General features: G+C 39.9%; 1 protein-coding gene across 2 annotated transcripts in view; it reads right to left on the bottom strand.

Annotated features, from left to right (window-relative positions):
* The window catches only part of CENPF (centromere protein F), a 64,777-nt gene extending 56,516 nt beyond the window's left edge, over positions 1–8,261 (bottom strand). The window contains exons 1-3 of one of the 2 annotated variants that reach the window (XM_002920959.4): positions 8,141–8,261; positions 5,423–5,623; positions 4,013–4,209 (exon numbers count right to left, since the gene is read on the bottom strand). In XM_002920959.4, the coding sequence (XP_002921005.1) occupies positions 4,013–4,209; positions 5,423–5,584 (359 nt within the window). In that variant the 5' untranslated portion in view covers positions 5,585–5,623; positions 8,141–8,261. Of the gene's footprint in view, positions 1–4,012; positions 4,210–5,422; positions 5,624–8,140 lie in introns of those variants that run through there. The other variant, XM_034666853.1, reaches the window with a different exon arrangement.
* Positions 8,262–27,841: the final 19,580 nt, after the last annotated feature.

Here is a 27,841-nt window from a genome sequence, read left to right on the forward strand (position 1 = left end):
GAGATATTTTACATTTTTTTCTACTGAATCTTCACAATTTGGTGTGCATTGCAATCTTATAGCACATCTCAATTTGTGTGTTTTTTTTTTAAGATTTTCTTTATTTATTTAGAATTATTTAGATTCTTTCTTTCTTTCTTTATTAGAAAGAGAGAGAGCGCACAAGCAGGGGAGAGGGGCTGAGGGAGAAGGAGAAGCAGATTCCCTGCTGAGCAGGGAACCCAATGGCAGGGCTCAATCCCAGGACCCTGGTGTCATGACCTGAGTCGAAGGCAGACACTTAACCGACTGAGCCACCCAGGTGCCCTGTCACATCTCAATTTATAATAGCCACATTTCAAGCACTTAATAGCCACATGTAGCAAGTAGCTACCATGATGAATGGTCCAGGTCTATAGAATACCAAAGGTGTAGCAAGTTTGGTGATTTTAGGGATGAGTTTTAAAGAACCTTGTAAAATCAGTGTTTCTTTTTCCTCTTAAATTCACATTTCATCCCCCTCTGCCTATCCTTTCATTAGAAAAAAAGTTTATTTTAAATATAAAACTATACCCTATTATTTCTATAAATCTTTATTTCTCCTATTTCCTATGAAGAAAAACAAAAACTGCCACCAAAATAGCACTAAGTTAAGCTGTTTTCTACTAAGTTTAACTGTACAAGATTGTCAATATTCAACAGTTTTTTTTTTTTTTTAAGATTTTAGTTATTTATTTGACAGAGAGAGAGAGCACAAGCAGGGAGAGTGGCAGGCAGAGGGAGAGGGAGAAACAGGTTCCCTGCTGAGCAGGGAGTCTGATGTGGGGCTCAATCCCAGGACCCTGAGGTCATGACCTAAACTGAAGGCAGACACTCAACTGACCGAGCCACCTAGATGTCCCTACTCAACAGTTTTTGACAACATTTCAAATGGTTCAACCTAACTTGTTTGAGACCTTCCAGAAACCTAATCAATGGTCACTGATGGAGAAAATAAGTTTCCGCCCTACATGTGAAGATTAGTATTGCGAATTTGAATACACTCGATAGTTTTTGTAGTTTATAGTTTTTATATTCTAGAAAACTGAACTCTTAATAAAGTTTTTACAGTCTGAGGTTTATAAAGTTTATAAACATCTATATCTACATCACAGATAATAAAAATACTTTAAAACTAAATGTGCTATCCTAACCCCAACTATAACAACTAATAATAATAATGTTAACACTTACAAGTTGCTAGGTATCACACACAACTCTGGACACTTTATACCTGCAAGTATTGCCACCAAATGTCACTTTGCAATAAAATATAGACATGTATATAAAAATATGTTTACCTAAAATGTTAAAAATACAAACATTTCTGTCTAAATTATTAAGACCAGTATTTCTGGGGTGGCTAGGTGGCTCAGCCAGTTAAGAGACCGACTCTTGGTTTCTGCTCAGGTCATGATCCCAGAGTCATGGGATCAAGCCCTGCATGGGTCTCACACTCGACGGGGAGTCTGCTTGGGATTCTTTCCTTCTCTCTCCCTCTTTGCCCCTCCCTCAGCTTGCTTGCTCACCTGCTCTGTCTCTCTCTCTCTCAAATAAATAAAGATCTTTAAAAATAAAAATAAAACCAGTATTTCTAAAACCAGCAGTCAAAATGTGCTTTCAAAGAAAACTATTCTGGGGGCGCCTGGGTGGCACAGCGGTTAAGCGTCTGCCTTCGGCTCAGGGCGTGATCCCGGTGTTATGGGATCCGAGCCCCACATCAGGCTCCTCCGCTATGAGCCTGCTTCTTCCTCTCCCACTCCCCCTGCTTGTGTTCCCTCTCTCGCTGGCTGTCTCTATCTCTGTCAAATAAATAAATAAANCTTAAAAAAAAAAAAAAAAAAAAAAAGAAAACTATTCTGGCATTCAGAAAGTAAGCTTCCTACTTCCCTAGCATCTGTTTTCCAAGAATAACCACCTATCTTTCATTTATTCATTCGACAAATAAAATTTGAGGGCTTGCCAAGTGAACGGGGTACACCGATAACACTGACCAAGTCCCTGTTCTCATGGAGTCTGGTATGGCAGACAGTAAACAAGAAAACAAAAAACTCAATGAGATAGAAGTTATTTATCATTCCAACATGCAACTTACAGAGAGCCACCTTCCTATGTGGGTAGGAAACAAAATTAGGAAGAGATTTCTGTGTACCTAAATTATCTTCACAGGAAGACAAATAAAAGTAATTATAAAGTGTTTTAACTTTCAAAAATATATTTGAGAAGTAGAATTAAGATTATTGCAGCCACATTAGGAAAAAAAATTTCTTAGTATCAAGATATTTATTAATTACAAAGGGAAACATAGTGTAACTTCACAGTGGAGAAACCCAAACAACATCTCAGCCAAGGAATCAGGGTGAAAGTCGTAGTAGGTCACGTACCCCCGATAGGATATACTGAGAAAGGCACATCACCACTTCTGCGGTATTCTCACCCAAAATTCATAACCTCAATCTTACCCAGTGGTTCTCAATCCAGGATGACTTTACCCTCCCAAAAGACATTTGGCAATACCTAGAGACATGTTTGATTACCAAAACATGCAGGTGGGAGAGGTGCTTCTGGCATCTAGTGGGTAAGAGGCCAGGAATGCTGTCAAGTATCCTACAATGCATAGGACAGCCTTCCATAGCAAAGGACTATCTAGTACCAAATGTGAACTATGCCACTGCTGAAAAGCCCTGATCTCATCAGTAGACAAATCTAAATTGAGGACTATTCTACAAAAGAGCTGACTAGGACTCTTCAACAATTTCAAGGACACAAAACACAAGAAATGGTCATAGCTTAGAAAGAGACTAAGAAAATATCAACTAAATGTAATGTGGAATCCTGGATCAGAGAAAACACAGGACTGGAAAAACTAGTAACATTCAAATAAGGTAGATAGTTTAGTTGATGGTATTGAATCAATGTTTATTTATGGTTTGGTTATTGCACTTTGCTTATGTAAGATGTTAATAATGGTTTCTGTAAATCTAAATTTATTTCAAAATGAAAGTTTTTTTTTTTTTTAATTTCTGGGTGTGTATTAGCAGAATCAACAATGGGACAATCTGCTAAAGTCCACTTTGCTTTCCACCTGTATTACTCCTTGTTATTTTGACAAAATTCCACTGTTAGAAGAAGAAGATACCATCTATAATAAGGTAACAGTATTTTGGTCCCACTGGATTTATTTTGATTAATGTCTCAAGTTTTTTGGGATTTTTTAATGGAAAAGAAGTCATAAGCACTGTGTTTTATTGCTTAAACTGGCAAACTGGTTATGTAACGCTTAAGATGGAAGATGGGAATCTCAATGGAAACCTCTTCTTGAGGACACTTCCTTCCGTCTCCAGCTTAGATTCCACGGCACACGATTTTAACCACTCTGTTCCCAGCAACCTCAATTATTCCACCGTCTTCCATCCCATGACCCTGGCCAAAAACAACCATAAGTCCATCCTCCCATTCACATTCTCAGCATTTACATCCCAGATGGTAAATGGAAAAAAAAAAAAAGGCATACAACTCTATGGATGGGTCCCACTATAAATTCCTGGTCTCCAACCTCAACTGGGCCCTCAGTGTTCCTAGGTCTTTTGACATTCTCTACAACAGCTTTTCCACTCAAAGGAAGAAACATAAGCCATCAGTATTAGCCGTGCTTAACTCCCCTCCATCTTCTAGTACTCGCTGTTGAGAGATTTGGTATTATTTAAAACCACATCATCCAGTAACAAACACAGCATCTGGCCCACAAAGCAGCTTAATAAATATATCTTGAATGAATAAATGAATAAGCGAGAAGCCATTTAATGAATTTACGTAGTACTGAGCCATGCAATGATAGGACTGAAGTATAGAAGAATTAATTTTCCTCAAGTCATTGTTTATTTCACTGGGAAAATGACTGCAACATATAATTACATCATTAAATGAAAAGATAAAAGCATCCAATGAACACACATAAAGAATATCCACATTAATACCACTCAAAAATAATTACCTTTTCAGTTCCTGTTCCAGTTTTTCTATTTGTTTTTTGCTGGAGTTCAGTTGCCCTTCTTGGAAATTCACTTGTGACTCCTTGACTTGAAGTTCGTGAGAAATTTTCTGCTTGGTCTTCTCCAGATTCTCACATATTTCCATCAAGCTTTGGTTCTCCCTTTTTAGGTTTGTGCCCTCGGTTTTTTCATTCTCAACCTTATGGAGAACATGCAGAAAGAAATAGGTCTCTTACTTCGTGAATTTAACAAGTATTTGTAAATCTGAGCATAACGCCCATGATTAATTATTCTGAGATGTGGTTGCTGTAATCCACAGGTCAGTGCTCCTTCAAGAACACAAAAATTTTTTTGTAAAGATTTATTTCTTTGAGAGAGGGCACAAGCACAGGGCGAAGGGGCAGAGGGAGAAGGAGGGAAAGTCCGAGCGGATTCCACGTTGAGTCCGGAGCTTGACTGGGGCTCAATCTCACGACCCTGGGATCATGACCTGAGGTGAAACCAAGAGTCAGATGCTTAACTGGTGGTGCCCCGCGGGCACCCCAAGAACACAGCCACTTTAAATGACCTCACTTTGAAGCCTGTAGATAGAAAAGTTCTACAAAGTCATGAATTACATTGTCTTTCATCAGGGCTATATGTACCGCTCCTGGAAAGGGAGGCTTAATGTCCTTTCAAGTATAACAAAGTCAAAAATAAACCCTATAAATCTTCCTTAGAAATTAATTTTAAAGTCTGGCCATTGGGGCATCTGAGTGGCTCAGTCGGTTAAGCATCTGACTTTGGCTCGGTCATGATCTCAGGGTCCTGGGATCGAGTCCCTGGTTGGGCTCCCTGGTCAGCGGGGAGTCTACTTATCTCTCTGTTCCTCCTCCCACTCATGCTGTCTTTCTCCTCTCTCTGAAATACATAAAATCTTTAAAAAAAGAAAGTTCAGCCCCTGAAGCCAGTTGTAAAAATTCTCCCACTAGCGGAGCCGTTTTAGAAGCAGTGACTGTACCACTACCTTTTTGGCCAATGCAGACGGAAGGAAAGAGCACTGTTCTAGTTTTCATTTCCTAGCCCAGAAGAGAAGTCTGGGAATACCAAGGTGAAAAGCCCACCCTCGGGGAGCAATATCCATCTGGACTACAAAGAGCGCTAATATTGGCCCGCAAATTCAGAGCCAGAGAATTTTGGCCATGTTGGTATGGAATCCAAAAGCTATTTCCCATGTGTGGTCCCAAACCGAATTAAAATGGAGCTCTCAATATCAGCAGGTAAGCAGAAACAAGGGACAGAGGCTGGAGAAAAAGGAGAGGGGTGGATTACCACCCGAAGAGAGCACACTCCTTTTCCTCGAAATTTCAGACCCAGATCAAATAATCCAAATAGTGAGTGAACGACTTTAAATGCCAGCTTTGCAGTGATACCTTCTGCTTCTGCTTCTGCAGCGCGGCCTCCAGAGTCTCCAACTGGAACTGCCTTTGCTGCCTCTCTTTCTTCAGCTTGTCCAGCTGGCCTTCCAGCTCTTGAATTTTTTGAAGAGCTCTTGTAGGCAGGCCCTCCTTCCATTCTTCCAAAGCCCAGCTCATGTTGCTCTCCTTTCTTCACTATTCACATTTAAAAATAAACTGGAAAGAATAAGCAGACTGCGAGTCTTAATGTCGTAAAAAGAGACCAAAAAGTCTTAGAAACTAAGGAGTCTCTAAGGAGTTTCCAAGCTTCACGTTTCTAAATATCAGGAAGTATAACATCTATCTTCTCCACCCCCTGAAAGATGGCCACCCAACAGCTCTGACTGTGAGGTACCCAAGATGCTCGCGTCGCTTCCCTGGCTCTCTGTTTTTCCTATTTCTCAGGTTTGACTTCTTAGCTACCTGCTTTCTACCGCTCACTTTGTTTTCATGATACAAAACAGGAGTACTTTGCTCTGAGGTTGCAGGTGAAATAGGTCCTATAAACAAACAAAACTCATGATAAGTTATTTTGCAAGTGCCCTTCTTTCCCTCTTCACATCATTGCCACACATACTTCGTCCCTCTTCCTCTGGCAAGTCTTCCCTGGGGAGATCCCTAAACTGGCCATAGCTCCTGGTCATAGTTTGTCATGGCACAGCCCCCCCCTTCCCAGCAGTTATCGTGTGTTGAATTAATGCACAAATGAGCAAAGAGCGAATGCCATATTAGTGCTAGAATCATTGCAAACTGTGGTAAAGCCATGCTCCAGACAGACCTTGATGAGGAAACCGGTATATAGCCTCAGTAATTCAAATCTCAGCTCAGCCACCTACAAGATATGTGACCTTGGCCATGTTATTTAACTGCTCTGTCCCTCAGTTTCCTCATTTGTAAAGTGTGGATAATAATGGCGGTGACTTCCCAAAGCCTTACAACAGTACTGTATTTCCTGATAAGCATTCTGTACCTGTTAGCTATTACATTAATCCCCGAAAACACTTCATTTGTTTATTTCAGCCTCGGGTGCCAAGAGGGAAGTGGCCTACCTCCTTCTCAGCCACATCTTAGGAAATTTAAAACAGCTGGGAGAAAAGTATGGCAATTGTTCTTTATTCATTAGCCTGTAGAACTTAAATGAAAGAAAAGCATTCGTTTTCCGGCTATTTGGGCAAGGTGAGAATCTGTTTTTTACTAAATGAAGTGCACAAACATTTTAGCGTCTTGCTTCAATTGACTGTACCAATGAAACTTTATCAGAACTAATAAACAGTTGATAAAATTACAAGAATGATAAAAAGATGTTCAAAAATTAAGAGAAAGAGCAAAGTTCATGGAAAACATAGTTGAGATATTAAGCCTTGGAAGGCAGTGTTTTGTTAGTTTAATTTTTTTTCTTTTTTCAGATCTCAGTTCTTTGAACACAGCATCTTAAACTCCACTCCCATTTGCCCAAAAACTGCTGAAAGAAACCTCATGCCTCTCCAGCAACAAAGGACAATTTACACTGTCACACTAGGCTTCTCCCTCCATTCCAATCTAGCCTGCTCATGCAGGGGTGGGAGTACAATACCCCAGAGGCACACAACCATAACCGTCCTAAACAGTTCTGCAAGCCACTGAAATCATTACGTCAAGACGCCATCACCAACAAAATATTAAAAGGATCAATTTAGAAAGATAATAGAGAGGAAGAAAATAAACAGAATTAAAACTAGCAAGTTGAAAGCTTTTCCATTTCAAAGTCTAAAATACAGCTATAAAGAAGTGGTTAAAACAATCACCAGACCCAAGCTAATTTTGATCAGATTAAGGCATCAACCACAGTCTGTATGGACCCACCGGGGCAAAGGACAAAAAGTGTAAATCTCTAGATTAAGGTGTAAGGAGCAACAGGTGTAAAGGAGGGTGGGTAGTTGCAGAAAAGCTCTGGGTGACGAGGTTCCTGCAAGGAGGATTTTGCAGAAAATGCTCTTTCTATCTTAAATATGGGGAGGGCACTCTTTATGCCCGAACCACCCATCCCCAGCACTGGAGGCCTACTTTCACGCTTTCCCTTTAAAAGGAGCTTCCCGAGTCGCCGCCTACAGTGCCATGGCTGAGCCGAAGAATGAAGACTGCTTCTCTAGACAAGTCTCAAGGATAGGGCTCGTCATTTATTTATTTCTGGGTCTTCAAAACATCGCAGAGCCAGGCACTCAAGCGTGTCCAAATAAATGTGGAAGACAAGAGAAATGCTTCGCAACTAACGACAGACACGCCAACGTGCCGCGCAGATCAAAACCCGAGCTTTCATTTCCTCCATGAACAAAGGACCGACGTCCAAATTTCAAAAAGGAGCCACTGGCTCTGGACGTAGACGGCTGCTAGGAAATACCTGCTAGTCTCCAATTCATGTATCTTAAAGAGTAAGAAACTGATCCCCCAAAGTGCGAGCTCGTGACCGAGCAGGGTCTGCGGACACTAGTGCGAGCACATCTCTCCGAGGAGAAGAGGGGCGCCGACAGCCCAAAAAATCTAATCCGGGAGGATCCTCCAGTCCCGTCAGGTGGGAGGGGGCGGTCCCCTGCACACACCGGGCCCGGGAGCAAGATCCCACAGGCATCCCCGCCCAGGATCCTCGGGCAGAAAGCCAGCCGCCCCCTCCCCCGCCAACGCCCGCCGCCGAAGCCCCGACCCACGCAGGACACTCACCTTGCTGGCGGGGAGGGAAAGACGACCCCTCAGAGAGTCGGGCTCCGGTGCAGCCTCCGCGGGCTTCAGTCCAGATTCCAATTCAAACTGCCCGCGGCCGCCACCGGTTTTCGATTCGCCCGCTTCCGGGGCTGACCAAACTCATCCTCCAAGCCTATTGGTCACCGTAAGTAGTAATGGGCCAATCGGGTTCCGCGCACTCGGACTGCCGGCTCTGATTGGCTATTTCGGATGGATTTAAAAATCAAGCCCTCACCACCTGGGGCTGGAGCTAGAGTTAGAGTGTTTTTTTGTTGCTGTGGGAGGGCGGAGACCACGTGCTTTTTCAGAAGCTGTAAAACTTTGAACCGCTATTTCGGCAAAAGCCGGGAACCCGGCCGGCTGATTAGGAGGGTGTGGTCTATCGCCTACAACCAGCGGAATTTTGCAGTCTGGCGAACACTCTAGCTATCTACTTATTTTAGGACATAGATACGAGGTATGATGCTTGCTGTGCATCCTCCATCCAGTGTCATTCTTAACAATTCTTTGAGGAAAGTATTTCCATTTTATTTAAAAGTTAACTGAGGCACATAGAAGCTCCCTAATTTGAAATTGAATCTAGGACATACAGGATCTCACTCTCAACTGCTGTCCTCTATGATCATATTCTGAAGAGGTGAGTCTGAACACTTGTTAGCTGGATTCCAAGGAAGGACATTGCAGCCAGAAGAATTTCCAGAACTGGATGTAATCTCTCCTTACTATGGAGCCCACTAGTTTTGTGTGTTTTTATGTACTTGTTCTATTTCCCTATTCAATTAAAAATAAGCTTCTAAAGACAGGACCAAAACACTGAATTGTTAAATTAATAGATCTCTGATGCTGTTGTCCTCCTCAATAGATTCCAAGCTTTCTGTAACCCTCTCTCCACCGTTCGTTAGATGGTTACCTATATCTAGACTCTTCCTTACCTTTTCTGCTCATCTTTCAGTATCCAATTCAAATGCCACTTTCTACGTAAAAATTCCCTATTCTCATCCACCCCTTAGAAATAATTATTTCCTACATCTTTCCTAGAAATTGGTATATACATTATATTTATGTCTGTCTGTCTGTCTCTCCTAGCAGTCTCGAAAATTCTTGTAGAGTGAAATCTGTTTTAATTCATTTTTTTATCTCTAGTAACTCCCTAGTAACTTTGCACATAAAAAATAAGACCATCTTAGGATGTAAAACTACCATCTGGAGAAAGACCTTGTTCTCCACTATCCTTGAATCCCCCCAAAATGAAGAGGGAGCCAGTAGGTGGGGAGAACTTTTACCGGACACTGCTATGATTAGTCTAGCATCTGGTTGTTCTGGGATTTGAATCAAATTCTGACTCCAACACTAATCACAACTTTATTGCTTCCTAGGGGTAATTATTCAACTATTAGCTCCCTAAGGAACACAGAACTAGGAAGACATAACAGGGGATTTTCAAGGATTGCATTTACTATTTATTTATTCATTTTTTAGTAGTCACCTATTGAGGGGTCACTGTGTAGCCAAGCCTTGTACTACATTCATCTATAATAATCAGTAAAGAAGTACATTGACTTCTTGAACAGGGGAATCATGTGATGAAGGCTATTCTGTGACTTCAATTATGATTTCCTTCCCCTGCCTCTATTTTTGGGGGCTGAAGGGGGTGAATCCCATCCAACAAAATGCAGATGTCTTCGGACAGTCATTTTCAACTCCCTCACTTCTCCTTTTAAAGCTGCTCCCTCATTGAGCGGGTCTGCTCCCTCTGGGCTATTCATCCACTATCTCTACTTTCTGCCTATGAATCAGTGCCCTTGAGTCTTTCTATCTTTTCCTCTCCAGCTTAGATTGCAGGGTCCATCACTTAAACCACTCTTCTGCTGGTATCTTCAACTCTCTTGCCTCCTGTTCTGTCTTCTCAAACCTATAAGCATGCACCTGTTCAGACTCTTCCTAAGAGCACTGTTGCTCCAGAATGGGGCTGGAGAAAAATCCCAGGAATGTGCAGATAGGAACCACTTTATTTTGTTTTTTAAAGATTTATTTATTTTAGAGAGAGAAAAGGAGAGCGCACAAGCATGAGTGGGGGAAGGGGCAGAAGGAGAGATAGAACCCCAAGTTGGCTCCACACTGGGCATGGAGCTGGATGTGGGGCTTGATCCCAGGACCCCAAGATCATAACCTGAGCTGAAATCAAGATCCGACACTTAACCAACTGAGTCACCCAGGCACCCCAATAGGAACCACTTTAAATATATGACCTCTACCTGGGGTCTCGATGCTGCTCCACAGTCCTTTCTCCCAAGTCCAAAATTTCTCTAATCTCCTCCAGTTACTATCTCTACTCTGGCTCTCAGAAGATGACCACATCTCCCAGTTGACAGAAAATGAAAGATGTCTGACAGGAACACCAGCAACGGCCTGTCACCCACATCTGTAAATTTACCCAAATCCATTTTTCCTGCTACAAGCACAGGAAGCATATTTCTGACTCAAAGGCTCTGTGTTCTGGAGCCTCTTGTGTCTCAGGAACTCCACTCTGAGTTGTGCCCTTGTAAATAATAATCATCCACTGCTCCTACCTTCCTGAATCTTCCTCATAGCCCTTACCACTGCTCAAATATTTCTCTTTAAGAACTACTTTCTGAAGCTACACTCTGTCCAATCATCATGCCTCTTTCATCACACTGCATTTCCTTTTTATTTTTTTATTTTTATTTTTTTAGATTTTTTATTTATTTATGTGACAGAGAGACAGCCAGCGAGAGAGGGAACACAGCAGGGGGAGTGGGAGAGGAAGAAGCAGGCTCCCAGCGGAGGAGCCCGATGTGGGACTCAATCCCGGAACGCCAGGATCACGACTGAGCTACCCAGGCGCCCCTGCATTTCCTTTTAAGATCTGATTACGTAAGTTGTCGTTCACCTTTTAATCAATTATCCCCCTCCTCAGAACAGAAAAGTTCTTTCTGTAAATGAAGGCTGTCTCTCTGAGTCATGAAGACAATATAAACTACTATTGGAAGCAGCAATTTATTTTTTATGATTTCATAATAATGCTTCAGCTAAATGAAGACTTAAACCATTTCACAATTTTATATGAATCTAATTATGAGATTGTCTCTCTCCCTACAGTGTCGGTTCTGTGACGAAGGAGCGCTATCTGGATGGTGGCTCTGGTGGTTGAAGAGGTTGTCATTTTGATTTGTTTGTTTTAGATCAATTGTTGTGGTTAGTATTAGGTGAAATATATTTTTCCAGCTTCTTATTTGCAACATTTCTGTGTCTATATTGCTTTAGATGCTTCTCTTGCAAGCAGCACGATTTTATTTTGTTTTTATCCATTTGGAAAATCTAGACCTTATTTTTAAATTTTTATTGAGGTATAAGTCGTATAAAATACACTAATTTCAGGTGTATAGTGCAATGACTTTTGAAAAGTATATACACCTCCATAAGCAACATCAAAATCAAAATATAAATAATCCTTCACACTAGAAGATTTCCTTGTGTCCCTTTCCTACAAACTGCCCAAAAGTCCAAGACAACTCCAACCACTGATCTGCTTTCTCTCACTATCCATTAAATCTATAAATATATACTTTAGAGCTTCATATAAATGGAATTACATAATGTCTACTCTTTTGTATCTGGCTTCTTTTGCTCTGCATAATGTTTTTGAGACTCAACCTTACTGTACTTGTATTTACCTATCTTTTAACTTTTTAGTAATATTTCTCTGCATGGATATACAATTGGTTTATCCATTTACTTGTTGATTTGTGTTGTTTCCTATTTGGAACTATTATGAATAAAGCTTCCATATTTTCGTGTACACGCCTTTGCATGAACGTATGCTTTCATTTCTCCTGTAAAATACATATGAGTGAAATTACTGCATCAAATAGTAAGTGAATGCTTAAATTTTTAAGAAAGGCCCAAAATCTTTCCCAAAGCAGTTGTATATATTTTACAGTGCATGAATGTTTGATCAGATCCACATCTCACCAATACTTGGTATTGGCAGTCTTTAATTTATGCCATTCTACTTGGTGTGAATGTTAGCTCACAGTAGATTTAATTTGAATTTTTCTGATGACTAATACGTTGACCATCTTTTGACGTGCTTATTAGCTAGTCGTATGTCTTCTTTTGTGAAGTATCTCTTAAAATATTTTGCCTTTATTTTTATTGAGTTGTTGGTCTTCTTCCTATGATTTCTCGTATATTCTGGACACAAAGCCTTTGTCAGATACATATTTCGCAAACATTTTCTCCAAATGTGTTGTTTGTCATTTCAAAATCTTAATGTTGCTTTTCAAAAGCAGAAACTTTTGATTTTGATAGAGTCAATTTAATTTTCTGTTTTATAGGTCATGGTTTTTTGAGACTTATCTAAGAAATGTTATATTCATCCATAAGTGTTTCCTTTCCTGCATGTTATTGTAAGTGGATTTTTAAAATTTTTAGTTTCTAGTATTTTGTTGCTTGTATAAAGAAATCAATTTATTTTTATAAAATGACCTTGCATCTTGCAGACTTGCTAAGCTGACTTCTATTGGCTAGGCCTGCTATAACAAAGCATCACAAACTGGATAGCTTAAACAACAGAAACTTCTTAAGGCTAGAAGTCCAAAATCGATGTGTTGTCAGGATTGAGTCCCTCTGAAGGCTATAAGGAAAGAATCTGTTCCAGGCCTTTCTCTTTGGCTTGTCTTCATGCTCACATGGCATTCTCCCTATATGCATGGCAACTCCAAATTCCCTCTTTCTATGAAGACTTCACTCAGATTAGATTAGAGCCTGCCTTCTTTCAGGCTGCTATCACAAATTACCATAGACTGGGTGGCTTAAATGACAAAATTTATTTCTCACAATTCTGAAGCCTAGGAAGTCTGAAATCAGGTGTGCCAGCATGTTTGGGTTCTGGCGAGAGCCCTCTTCCTCACCAGATGGCCATCTTCTTGCCTCCTTACATGGCAGAGCAGAAAGAGGAGAAAGTGGAGGTTCTCTGGTGTCTCTTCTTATAATGGCGCTAATACCATGCACAAAGGTTCCACCCTCATGACGTAATTACCTCCCAAAGCCTCACCTCCTGATGCCATCACACTGAGGAGTTAGAATGTCAACATATGTATTTGCGGAGGCCACAAACATTCAGTCTATAAACAGTCTATAAACAGACCTCATGACCTCGTTTTAACTCTGTAAAGACCCTGTCTCCAAATAAAGTCACAATCTGAGGTACTAGGAATTAGGATTTCAACACATGAATTGGCGAGCGGGGTACAAGTTAGCTCATAACATCTCTTAATAGGTCTAGTAGCTTTTTTATACATTACTATTTTTTACATGTGTTATCTGTGAATCAACATGGTTTTACTTCTTCATTTGCAGTCTGTATGCTTTCTATTTATTTTTTCTTCCCTTCCTTAGTCCACTGGTTAAGACCTCAAGTGTGATGTCAAATGGATATAATGAGAGTGGACATCTTTTTTGTCTGTCTTTTTTTTTTTTTTTAAAGATTTTATTTATTTATTCGACAGAGATGGAGACAGCCACCGAGAGAGGGAACACAAGCAGGGGGAGTGGGAGAGGAAGAAGCAGGCTCCTAGCGGAGGAGCCTGATGTGGGGCTTGATTCCATAACGCCAGGATCACGCCCTGAGCCGAAGGCAGATGCTTAACCACTGTGCCACCCAGGTGCCCCCTTTTTTGTCTTTCTGATCTCAGGAAAAACATCCAGCCTTTCACCATTAAGTATGATGATAGCTGTACATTTTTATAGATGCCCTTTATCAGACTGAAGAAGTTTCTTTCTGTTTCAGTTTGTCGACAGTTTTTATTATGGTTGGGTATGAGATTTTATCAGATCCTTTTGCTGCACTTATTGAGACAATCCTCCGGAGTTCTCCTTTATTTAGATATCATGTGGATTGCACTGTTTGATTTTCAAATGTTAAAGCAACCTTGGATTACTGTTATATGCGCCATTTGGTTATGGTATGCTACCCTTTTTATGTATTGATGAATATTGCTAATATTTCTCGAAGATTTTTGCAACTATGTATTGGAGAGATACTGGTTCATAGTTTTCCATCTTGTTACATCATTTTTTTAAAGATTTTATTTTTAAGGAATCTCTATACCCAATATGGGACCCAAACTTACAACCCTGAGATCAAGAGTTGCATGCTGCACCGACAGAGCCAGCCAGCTGCCCCTATCTTGTCATATCATTAAGTAAGATTAAAATTGGCCTGGTTTTGGTATCAAGTTAAATCTGGCCTCATAAAACTAGTTGAGAAGCATTTCTCCTCATCTCTATCAGGAAGTTTATATAGAATTCGTATCATTTATTCTTTAGTGCTTTGGCCTGGAGTTTTCTCTATGCAGGTTTCTAATTCAGAATTAAAATTTTTAGGGGCGCCTGGGTGGCACAGCGGTTAAGCGTCTGCCTTCGGCTCAGGGCGTGATCCCGGCCTTATGGGATCGAGCCCCCACATCAGGCTCCTCTGCTATGAGCCTGCTTCTTCCTCTCCCACTCCCTGCTTGTGTTCCCTCTCTCACTGGCTGTCTCTATCTCTGTCAAATAAATAAATAAAATTAAAAAAAAAAAAAGAATTAAAATTTTTAATTGAAAAGAGGTTTTTGTTTTTTTTTTTAAAAGACTTTATTTATTTATTTGACAGAGACAGCCAGCGAGAGAGGAACACAAACAGGGGGAGTGGGAGAGGAAGAAGCAGGTTCCTAGCAGAGGAGCCTGATGTGGGGCTCGATCCCAGAACGCTGGGATCACACCCTGAGCCGAAGGCAGACGCTTAACAACTGCACCACCCAGGCGCCCCTGAAAAGAGGTTTTTAAAGTGTTCTGTTTTTACTTTATTCAATTTCAGTAGTTTGTGTCTTTCAAGGAATTTTTCTGTTTCATCTAGGTTGCCAAAATTTTGGAAACGTAGTTTTTCAAAATTTCCTATTATCATCCTTTTAGTGACTTTATTGTATGTAATTATCTTTTTCCTTTCATTTTGGATGCTAATAATTTGTGTTCTGTCCACCACTCTCTATCTCATCAATCCAGATTGAATTTTATTGATCTTATTGATATTTTCAAAGAACCAGCTTTTGATCTTATTTTTTTCTAATATTTGTCCATTTTCTGCTTCATTGATTTTTGCTCTTATCTTTATACTGACCTTAAGTTTAATTTTCTTTTATTAACTGCTTAAAATGGAAGTTTAGATAACTGATTTTAGACTTTTCTTCTTTTGCTAACATAAGCATTTAAAGTTTATATTAACTTTACCTGATGATACAAATTTTTTATTTAAATTCAATTAATTGACATATAGTGTATTATTAGTTTCAGAGGTAGAGTTCAATGATTCATCAGTTGTATATAATACCCAGTGCTCATTACATCACGTGCCCTCCTTAATGCCCATCACCCAGTTACCCTATCCCCTCCCCTCCAGCAACCCTCAGTTTGTTTCCTATGATTAAGAGTCTCTTATGGTTTGTCTCTGTCTCTGATTTCATCTTGTTCTATTTTTCCCTCCCTTCCCCTATGCTCCTCTGTTTTGTTTCTTAAATTCCGTATATGAGTGAAATCACGTGATAATTATCTTTCTCAGATCGACTTATTTCACTTAGCATAACACCCTCTAGTTCCATGCACATTGTTGCAAATGGCAAGGTTTCATTTTCTGATGGCTGGGTAATATTCTGTTGTGTATATTATATACTACATCTTTATCCACTCATCTGCTGATGGACATCTGGGCTCTTTCCATAGTTTGGCTATTGTGGACATTGCTCCTATAGACATTGGACCTTCCCCTTCGGACCACTACATTTGTATCTTTGGGGTAAATACCTAGGAATGCAATTGCTAGGTTATAGGGTAGCTCTATTTTCAACTTTTTGAGAAACTCCCATACTGTTTTCCAGAGTAGCTGAACCAGTTTGCATTCCCACCAACAGTGTAAGAGGATTTCCCTTTCTCCACATCTTTACCAACATCTGTCATTTGCTGACTTGTTAACTTTAGCCATTCTGACCAGTGTGAGGTGGTATCTCCTTGTGGTTTTGATTTGTTTTTCCCTGATGATTAGTGATGTGGAGCATTTTTTTCATGTGTCTGTTGGACATTTGTATGTCTTCTTTGGAGAAATGGATGACAAAAATTTTGTTTGTGTTTTCATTGTCATTCAGTTCAACTATTTTCTAATATCCCTCATGATTTTGTATTTCACCGATGGGTTATTTAAAAGTATATTGTTTATCAAATATTTGTAGATTTTCTAGATATCTTTGCATTATAGATGTAGAAATAACCAGCTTTTTGGTGGCAAGTCAGTTTTCCATTGAATCCCAACTCCACTCTGAAGGAATCAATACCTACACCAGATGTGGGTTTATCTTTTCTTTCTACAGAGCCTCTGCCAGCTTTCCTTTCTGAGGGCTAACAGAATACCTTACTTACAGTGATAGGATCTTGCATAAAATTGCCTTAGACCAGAAGAACCATTGAGAAATACGTACGTGACCATAGGATTGCTGATTCAACCATATCCTGCCTATTTCCTGGAAGTAGCTGGTCTGATGCTGTTATGGGTGGAATAGTGTCCCCCATAATTTCACATGTTGAAGTCCTAATCCCTAGCACCTCAGAATGTGACCTTGATTGGAAACAGGGTTGTTTCAGATGTAATCAGTTAACATGAGGTCTTTGGGTGAGCCCTAATCCAATAGGACAATGTCCTTATAAAAAGGGGATATTTGGACACAGAAACAGAGATACGGGGAGAATGCCAAGAAAAGAATGGAGTTGCCACAAGCCAAGGGACATCAAAGAGTGCTGGCCAACTACCTGCAGCTGGGAGAGAGGCAGAGAACAAGTTCTCCCTCACAGCCCTCAGAGGGAACCAACCCTGCCAACACTGTGATCCCGGACTTTTCCAGAGCTGAGAGACAATAAATGTCTGTTGTTTGAAGCCACTTGGTTTTGGTACTTTGTGACAGCAGCCCTAGGAAACGAAGACAGATACCACATTGGAACAGCCTATTAAGGTGCTAGTTTAGGCATAACTTTCGGTGGGAAACATCCTACATAATGTACTATCTGTATTGAGCCAGTATCACAAGTTGTGTTCTCAATAGCTAGAATATCCAGGTCCAGATTCTAAGGAATGGAACAAAAATTAGCCCTTCTTACTACCACCCCTAATAACCCATATGTGTTTCCCATTCTACTGTGGGCTCTACTGGATAAAGTGGGGTGTGGGGAACACTACTCCTAGTGACACAAAAGGGTCCCACGAACCCTGAAGCTACAACTGGTCTTTGGGTTTTTTTGTTTGTTTGTTTGTTTGATTTTGTTTGTTTTAATGTGATTGAACCAGCAGACAAAGAAAGGAGTTACAATACTGGTGAGGCTAATCAACCCAGATTATTGTGAGAAACTAGGCTTGCTGTTACATAAAGGGGCAGGAAGAATATGTCTGGAACTCAGAGGAATCACTGGAGGTATTCCTATGGGCCTTTAGGTCTGATAATAACAGTGAACAAGTCATTGCAGCCACCACAGTCCAACAAGGGCAAGGCAACCACAAAGGCTTGACCACTCTGAGATGAAGTTCTGGAATACCCCACCAGGCAAATAAATTAGATCTGTTGATGCTGGCCAAGAATGGAAAAATCTAGAATGGATGGAGCAGAGAGTTGGTGAGTATCAGTCATGGCCTTGGGACCAGCTGTGATAGCAGGAAACACTGTGGCTTATTCTAGTAATTCTTCTGTACAACAGCTTTAGAGATTGCGGCCACCACTTGAAGGTACAATGTCAGAGTAAACTTAATACGGGGACAAATGGATCTGAGCAGGGTAAGGTGTGGTCATAGCAAGTACTTTTAGGACATCCCCTAAAATCCCACCTGTGATTTCAGCCACAGCTGTAGTAGACAGCTCTGTGTGCACTCAGACTCATCCCCCCCAAGCGCAAGCCATGGGTCACTCTACTTCTCTGATCCACGGATTTCTCTGGAGCTAAAGGAGCCTGCTAACCCACCACACAAGCACAGCCTGGAAATATAGGGACAATTATAGTTTCTGGGATAATCCTCAGTGAACGTGGTCAGGAGACAGTGATAGATGGCTCAGTATTTCATCTTTCACACATGTAATTCTGAAAGATGGTGGAAAAATCAAGCACTTGGCACCTGCACTGACAGTTGAGAAATCACACCCTTCCCCTGACTTTTCCTCTTTCCCTGTCTCACTCTCCCTGGTCCCCACTTTGCTTCCTGGAATTATCACCCAAGTAAACTCCTTCCATCCTAGTCTTTATCTTAGTCTCTGTTTTGAGGAGAACCCAAACTAAACGGAAGGTGTCATATACATATGATTTATTATTTTCAACAGATGAAAAATCTATCTCGGTTTCTCAAATGTTTCAAAAGCTTCCGTTATGTAGATGGAACCTCAGCTACGTCATCTGTGACATTAGAAGTGTGATCATAATAGATTTGCCTGGTTCTGATAGTTTTAGACCAGGCGTTTCTGGGAGATAAGGGTCATGCTTTCATGCTTGTTTTGTGCATATCTAGATTTCTTTTGACTACAGAAGCATGAATTTAACACATTCTTTGGGACAAGGATTAATTTTCAAAACTTGATATGAGGGCATTTTCGATACCTCTAGGGAAAAAAAAAACCTGAGGATAAATATTACATATTCAACATATTAGTATGATTTTAAAAAATTGATTACAAAAAATAAATAGTCCACGTCCTGGTATGTTTTAAGTACACTGATTACAAACCTCAACTTTCACAAAGCGTTTTCTCTTTCCACCACTAGGTGATTCCCTATACCTTAGAATATCTTTAAAAATAGCTACCACATTCCCTGACTCACTACGTTATCTTTTCTATCCCTCTCAGTCCATTTCCTCTATGTATCTAATGTCCTGTTTACTCCCTTTTTAAGGTAACATTTGCTTGTTTAAAGTAGAGGAAAATAACAGAAAAAATAATGGCCCATAATTATTAACAAAATAATAAAATAACACATGCACATGATAAGAAATTCCAACATTCAAAAAGATGTGAAAGACGAATCTAAGAAACTAGAATGAACATTGGACATCCACTAGGCTAAAATCCTCATTTTGTAGCTGAGAACAGTGAGATTAAGATAGTTCTAAAAATTCACAAGTTACTGGCAAAAAAAAAGAAATGCAAATACAGAAAATAGTTTAAAAAGATAAAACCTCATCACCTGGAATCAATTACCTTATAGAAATTAGAGACACATCTTATGATTCTTGCAACTACTATGAATGAAGTGAAATAATTTACATATTTAAAAAATTTCAGTAGCATTTCATTAAAAAAAAATGCTTACCTGGAGCTTATTTCTTCCAGACTATTAAAATCAATGTTCATTATATTTTCTATTCTTTGGCTGGAAACCTGATCCGCAAAGAAAGAATGTGGCTGTTATTACAGGCCCAAGTTTCCAAAAAGACAATGGTACAGCCAAAAATAAATCTCCCAACTTGCAAGACAAGTTTGCCGAAGGAGATGACAGTATTTATCATCACGTGACTGAATTTAAGTTCAATTTGTCTCTAGCTCACTTTCAATAACAGTTTTGATCCAGGTGTTAGGTTAACCATGCAGTGAAGTGCATGATTCTCCCAATCTCTTTAATCAGCGGGTTTGACACCTTGAAATAAAAGGTGATGGAATTTTCTAAACCAGGAATAAAATGTTAGTGTCCCTAAGAATATCAGGGAAAGCTTTTCTAAAATGCAAAATTGGAGGTTATATCTAGTTCTGATTTAATAGGTTTAAGAGAGAGTGCAGAAATTCACTTTATTTTTTTTTAAAGATTTTATTTATTCATTCGACAGAGATAGAGACAGCCAGTGAGAGAGGGAACACAAGCAGGGGGAGTGGGAGAGGAAGAAGCAGGCTCATAGCAGAGGAGCCTGATGTGGGGCTCGATCCCATAACGCCGGGACCACGCCCTAAGCCGAAGGCAGATGCTTAACTGCTGTGCCACCCAGGCGCCCCAGAAATTCACTTTTTTTTTTTTTAAAGATTTTATTTATTTATTCGACAGAGACAGACAGCCAATGAGAGAGGGAACACAAGCAGGGGGAGTGGGAGAGGAAGAAGCAGGCTCATAGCAGAGGAACCTGATGTGGCGCTCGATCCCACAATGCTGGGATCACGCCCTGAGCCGAAGGCAGATGCTTAACCGCTGTGCCACCCAGGCGCCCCAGAAATTCACTTTCTGAAGCATTCCTGCGGTCAACAGATAAAGTGAATGTACTTCTTGGTTTACTTCTATCGTGCTGGCATCCCTCTGGTTTAACATGTGTCCCAGCGTTGCCGTTGTTATTGTTGTTGCTTTTAAGGAGATATTATTAACAGGTGTGTTAGAATAAACCATGATGGGTTTGGGAGGTCACTTTGTACTTCCATTTTCCACCATGGTCTTCCCTAGGAGTGTGTGATATATGTGCAATAAACAGGGTTCCACATGTAACAAGAGATTAAATCTGAACTATCAGTGCTAACTCCTCTCACTTTTTCTAAAACTTTCTTGACACAGTGAACCAACTTCGGCGCTTTAAAGGTAGCGCAGGATGCTGGCTGATAAAGCGTGATTGCGTACAGGTGGCGTTGGACAGCTTTGGGTCCTGTGATTGGGAGAAGTGTTTGTTGCTGCTGCCCCTAGTGGCCATCTGGGGCAGTCGTGCCTTAGTCCAGAGGCCTGGGAGATGATGAAGCCAGTAGGCTGCCAGTAGGCCAGTGGGTAAGATCACTGTGGAATGCAAGAAATGAGAAATCTGGTGAATGTGAGATAGAAGTGGAAGTGGGGGTTAAGTGTGCCTGCCAAAGGGCTTCTATAGAGCAGTGTGAACAATCCTGCTAAAATGGTTTTGTTATATACTAGATAGTGTAAGTCTACGAGTCTTTCTTTATTGTTTGGTAATACATCTTAAAGATTTTGCAGTGAACCCTCTCAGCAGCAATGAACTCAAGAAACAAAACAAAGCAAACGTGTGTTTAGTGAACAAATTAAGTACAGAATTCTCATTTCTCAGTGCTGTTGATGAGGAATATATAATGTACCTAAAATGTTTGTGCCTTTACTATCCACCATGAGACCTGTAGTGATGAAAACGAGGGGGAAAAAATGAATGTGCTGTAGATGCCCCAGGATTTACTTTAAACGTGAGACATTGTTTTAAGATTTTCTTGGACAAGTATGAAATATGAAGCAATAGCTGTTAATGTGTTTAGGTTAATTAACAGAAGAACTCTGCAGACAGCTAAATGACTCTTTCCTTATGTGTCAACAGATGCTTCGAATTACAAATTGATTAATTTCAGTAAGTGCTCAATTTTTTTCACGAAATTCATGGAATCAAAGTAAAAAAAGTTCATCTGGCCATCTTGTAAATACTACTGTAAATTCAATTAAAAAGTTTAACTTTGAAGATAAAATTATTTGTTTTATGAGTATCATAAATATAAATTCTGCATACATTCTATCTTTTGTCAATAAATTTCATGCTAAATAAGATGTCTATGGAGCAGAAATATTCCATGAAGCTTTTAGAGGATTGTGGTTACTAAAAAACGAAATTTGGAAACAAGGAAATATTGAAATTTATCCTAGAAAAACAAAGAAAGAATTGAAAAAACAATGAGAACTTCATCAATTTACAAGATTTAATTTGAAGTTCTACAATTGTGCCTTGAATATCCAGACTTGTGGAATAATCTTTTGACGGAGCTCCTTGTTTAATTTCATAAATGTATATTCTGTGATAGAATGGAATGGAATTGTAAAAGCTAACAATTTTGAAGCATCGACATTATATAAAATATTTTAAAGTATAAAGAGAGACAACTTACTGACAAGTTTTGTCTTATAAAAGTGTTTGCTAAAGAAATCTACTCTGAAAAGAAGAAACAAAAGTCATCTATGAAAATACCTTGGCTGAAATACTTACACATTTCAGAATAAAAAGGAGGGAATTGAGAATTTCCTCCATTTAGCAGAATTTGTTCTGAACTTACTATTTGTTCTCAGTTGAAAATACTGTGGACTAGAGAGGGATGAACTGATAAGGAATGCGGCAAATTTATTTAAAAAAATACATCTATAATAAGACCATACTGAAAAAATACATTCTTCAGAAATACCTCAATATTTCTGGGTATTAGCAAATGATAAAGATAAGAAACTGGATAAAGTATATGAATATATACCAACAACAATATCCGGCTTAGGCTATTTTTAATATTCTGATAATCAACATAAATGCTTCAAATTTTTTATTTTAATATACATGGATATATATGTTTTTAAGAAAGAATTCTTTTTTTGAAAAGATCCAACAATATAAAAAAACCAATTTGTTGGCAAATATATATGTTACAATTACACATTTTAAATAATTTAGCCCCCCTTTTATTCTCCAAAATATCTTAATTGGGCAGCTAAATTGTATAGTCACTCTAATTTAAACCCAAACTGGATAAACAGTTAAGTCATTCATGCCCTAAATTGGTGAGAATAGTTCTGGAATATTTTTAAATGGATTTGGATGAAGGTTCTTTTGTTTTTATTTTAGGGTATAGGACATGGAAAAAAATACCTGAGGATATAACATTTTAAAACTGTCTCAGTTGGTTCTCAGCAAAATATAACTCTCATACGAAGGTCACATAGGTTTAGCTTTCTGAATTTCAAGGAGTAGTTAGGATGACCAGCGTGACCAAATGCCCAGGAAGGAGGGGTTTCTGGGAGGTGGGACTTCCAAGGCTAAAACTGTGACAGTCTCAGCTAAGCCTAACTTGGTGGTCACCCAACAGCTCTTACATGAATTCAGACCCCAGTGTGTTTAGGTGAGGCCTAGTTGTCATGGGGATGAAGGGAAATCATAAATACTGAGCCTCTGAGCCATGGTTTCAGGAAAGGTACTCTTTACCTTTAGTATATCACAAAGTAAACAGACAGCAACTTTTGTGGCTCCCTTATACTCCAGTCCTCCCTTCTCAAACCAGAAAAATCATAGGCAAATATCTTATGATGATTCCCTTCCTTTCCCTTTCTCCCCAGGGGAGCCATGACTTCTTTACACTGCTAACCCTCCCTAATTCCTAATTAACCTCCAGACTTCACAACCCTAGAACTACTACTGCCTTTGAGAGTAAATGCAATATTTGAGCGGCAATGAGTCTTGCCTGACTTTACCAGAATCCAGTTCCCTAGATAGCCACCAAAAAAAGCTGAGTGTTGAACCCTTAATGCCTACTTCACAGCCAGGTGCACAGTATGCTTTCAATAAATATATGTAGAATTTGCGAATAACAGATCCAAGGGCCCCTATTCAAATAGTGGAAACTCATCAAACTGTACTCTCCCAGGTATCTGGTGAAAGAAAGACATCAGGAAAGAAGAGGAGAGAAACAGCTAGAGAATAGCCACTCTGCTTTTGCTTCATCTAGAAGCTCCGTGGATGAGGCAGAGTGCAAATGAACCACAAATAAATTGTGTAAACTGTTTGTTCCTGTCCCCTTTGCCTCCTAGAAGTTGGAGAAGGAGTAGCCACTGAAGGAACCTCACTTTTCCCTCATAGCTAGTATTGGCTAGCCAGATACTTGGGAGAGAAAGTGTATCTAAAATTACCCTTGCATTTTGAGAATTTACTTCTGAGATCTTAGAACCAGATAACAGGAAGACTTGAGTGTTAAAAAAAAACAAACAGGTAACCAACACTTTTCAGATTTGCATATGTTTCTTTAATTACCATGAAGAAAGGTATTATTTCATGAAAAAGTCACATGGACAGAATACGTATTCTGGATATATAACAGTGACCCGTTGACCACAGCACCTGGAGCGTGTGTTCCTTGTCGTGTGGATTCCTGGGCTGTGTGATAACCAGGAGACAGCCCAGTGCAGGGTATGCGGCAGATGGAAGAACACTTCCCAGCACCACCACTACGGCTGTGAGACATTGGGCAAATTACTCTCTTCACCCTTATCCACCTACTAGGGTTCTTATGAGAATTAAGTGGATCATCTGTGTAAAGCTCTTAGCAGCATGCCACACAGTGAGTATTGAAAAGATAACTGTTGGTGGGGCGCCTGAGTGGCTCAGTAGTTAAGCATCTGCCTTGGCCCAGGTCATGATCTTGGGGTCCTGGGATAGAGGCCTGAGTCAGGCTCTCTGCTGGGCGCTGAGTCTGCTTCTCCCTCTCTCTCTGCCCCTCTCCCCCCACTCGTGCTCTCTCTCTCTCAAATAAACCAATAAAATCTTTAAAAAAAAAAAAAAAGATAGCTATTGGTACTCACTGTTCTGGGTAGATTGCCACCTAATCATCTGTAATTTCTACCAGAAAAATAAAGGTGACTTTTACACCTCGTAGCAAGTTTATTGGGTGTATTAATCACAGGGTTACCTGTGTATGGCTCTTAAGCCAGGAAATATAGATTAGAATTTAGTTTAGTGGCTTTTATCCCCAAGCCCACCTGAATGAAAACAGTTGAAAACCCAAAACACCAGAATTCTTTGGTTGAATTTAATAGACGATTTATGCTTGTGAACGGCTGCATAGGATCAGAGCTCATGACTTCACTTGCTCGGGGGTGCCTGCAACACCGAGATGCATTCGGGGGAAATCTTGAGGATGACTGGGAACACCCAAGGTGGTCTTCCTACTAAGACGAGCTAATCTGAAGAATTGCTCTAATAGGCTTCTCAGTTGCTAATGATCACACAGTCCTAAGGTAGTGTGATCTAAGGAGAAAGGTGAATTGCCTATGTCATTACCACAAAGGGCATTACTTTAACAAAACTGGCAGATCTTCACTTTCCCAGTGTTCTCCTCGGTGCAAGAAACTGGGTGCCGGCTTAATAACTGAGGCCATAAAGTACTGTAGCATGTTAGCTCATGCTGGGTGGCAACAGGTTTGTTTTTCATGATTATGTAATCTGAATTCCTTTTCCAAGAAAGGATTTGGAAATGAGCTATTACATTGGATTGCCAGCAAGCATATAGTCTAAATGCACATATATGTTAACCACAACAAACTTGGTTCCTTCTCAAACTGTCCCCTCAACCCCATACAAATCTGTAAACTATAAATATGAGAAAGGTTGTCCAATGGCTAGCTGAGGTTTCCATAAGGCATCAAAATGCCTACTAAGGATTTTTAGGGAAGGTATTTGATCTGCTCAGTCTTAAATAGCAACCTAATCAGGCAGGCAATCTGGGCACTTGGTACACAAGTACTCGTATTAAATTTGCTTTAAAGACGAATACGGTGTTGAAATATCATGTAAAGAGTGCCTTCTAGAGTCGGTTCAAAGACTTCAGGTGCTAGTTGGGTATTTATTGACTAGAATGTTATTTAGAAGAGCATTCACATTGTTCTTAACTCTCAGGACAAAGCTTAAAACCACAGCAAGTAACTGCTTGGGGTTTTGCATTCCACAGTCTTGGACTCACAGCAAGCTTCCTGTTCCCTCGTGGCTGGCAGACCCAAAGGCCAGACGATGAATGGTTTGATTCTTATACTTGGAGAATCTGCTCTGGCTTTCGGCCCTTAAGGTTCTGGGTGCCAGACCAGGTGTTTTCTGTGTTTGCTTTGTTTTGTTTTTGTTTTTTTTTTTTTTGTTCCTCCTAGAGATTTGGATTTCACTTGAAGATAACAGCAAGAAAACAGACTGACTTAGGCATTTGGGCAAAGACCATATCTAATAAAGATCCACACACCCATGTATATCCCAAAAAGGAGTGTTTTGGAATAACCAAGAACCAAACTTGGAAACTCTACTGATTCCCTGGGATCTTCTTGGTAGGTTTCAGGAATTAAGAGGAAAAAAGAAGAAGGAGAAACAATACAAGATTCTTGGGCCAACTTTTTTTTTTCCTGGAGGAAATGGCCAATCTTTTTTTCAAGTGGTAGGATAATTCTGTGCTTTCCTACACAACTTGCATATACAGCTATGTTTTTGATGAGCTGAAAATCAAATGGTAAGATTTCCTCTACTGTCTTCACTACTTAAAAGTTGAAGGGCACCAAGTCAGAATGTATTAGAAACTGAATGAGGGAGATAAGATTGTAACTCTGACTGTGTGTGTGTGTGTGTGTGTGTGTGTGTATAACTATATAATTTCTCTATATAGGTGACAGATAGATGGAAAACTCCAGAACTTGTCCTCATATAGAGTAGTTATGAGCCTTTGAATTTTAAGTGGAAAAAAATTAAGAGGATACTAGAACATTAGTTATTCAAATAGCAGGCCCAAATTAATTGCTTAGGGAAAACCGTTAATCTTTTCTTCTCTGCCCCATTATTCCAGCAATTTTAAAGGTCTTATGGTCCAATTTTAAAGGATCTTGAAGGGGTGGGGTTGGAGGTGGAGGGCTGAATTTTAACTTGGCTGAACTGGGGCCTAATTTCCTTGGCAGCTCAAAAGCTCTTCATGAAGGCTCTCTGCCAGACAGAACCAGCACAGGCCTCTACTCCGTCACACTGAGGACTGTCCCTGACCCTTCTTCAGAGAAAAGGAGGCTTATATCCTTCTCCGGTGAGGCAGCCCCTTCCTTGGTAGGGCAGACAACCTTCCTCAGCGTCTACCCCCACCCCCATCACTGTGCTCATTCTGACCTTTGTACCCCTGCCAGATTCTGACTGGAATTCAGGTTCCTCACTTCTCTTTACCCCAAACTTTACCTCCTTGCAGGCCCACTCCAGGACCTCAAAAAATACCCAACAAAGTGCCTTAAACCAATGGCACTCTCCTTCTTGTAAATCATCATTAAATTGCTGCAGTTTTTACTATTTCTGATAAAATCTTTGAGCTAGCTGGTCAACCAGAGACAAAAGCCCTTCTTTTTTCTTTTGTAGCTATACTCTTTCTTTTCCTTAAAAAAAAAAAAAAACGAACTTTATGATCTCTGTCTGGTTTATCATTGCTTACTGTACCCACTGAGCTAGAACATATTCGACTTTTCACTGCTGTTGTATACAGACATTATGTTATTTCAACTTCTCGATCCACTGCACATCAAGCCCATATCTGGTTTTTGCAGAAGTTCTCTGACATTAGAACTTAAAAGCAGTCTCAAAGAATGAAAGCTATTTTTCCAACAAGGACAGAAGGAACTGAGGAAGAAAGTAGTACATAAAGGGTATATTATGTTACACTCCTCTAGTCCTGGGAACACATGTAGGGAAGTGACATGGAGAAGCTTTTCAGAAATATGGTCCAAAGACACAAGGGGAAACCCTTTCTCTATTGACAAAAATGTCTTCAAGGCTTTCTATAACAAAGTAAAAATGTTTTTTCTACTTAGGCCTCATTAAATTTTTTAAACCTCCCTTTAAAATAATAGAGGTAGATATAGGGATACAGGGAATAAAGCTCCCATGAAAAAGAAATAATTCTTTCTCATGAGTCTAGACTTCTCTACCTAGGGAAGTCTAAAGGAAATTGAGTGCAGTCAACCTGCAAGGGTGAGCAGAGATAATTGAAATGCACTGATAATTCAGAATCTCATTTCTACCTCATTAATTTCAACCTCTGTTCCCTTCTAAAGAAAAGCAAAGTAGACCAAATTGAAGATAATATCCTGTCCCCACAGCTGCCTTCT

The sequence above is a fragment of the Ailuropoda melanoleuca genome, chromosome 8 (genome assembly GCF_002007445.2).
Source record: "Ailuropoda melanoleuca isolate Jingjing chromosome 8, ASM200744v2, whole genome shotgun sequence".
NCBI classification, from domain to species: domain Eukaryota; kingdom Metazoa; phylum Chordata; class Mammalia; order Carnivora; family Ursidae; genus Ailuropoda; species Ailuropoda melanoleuca.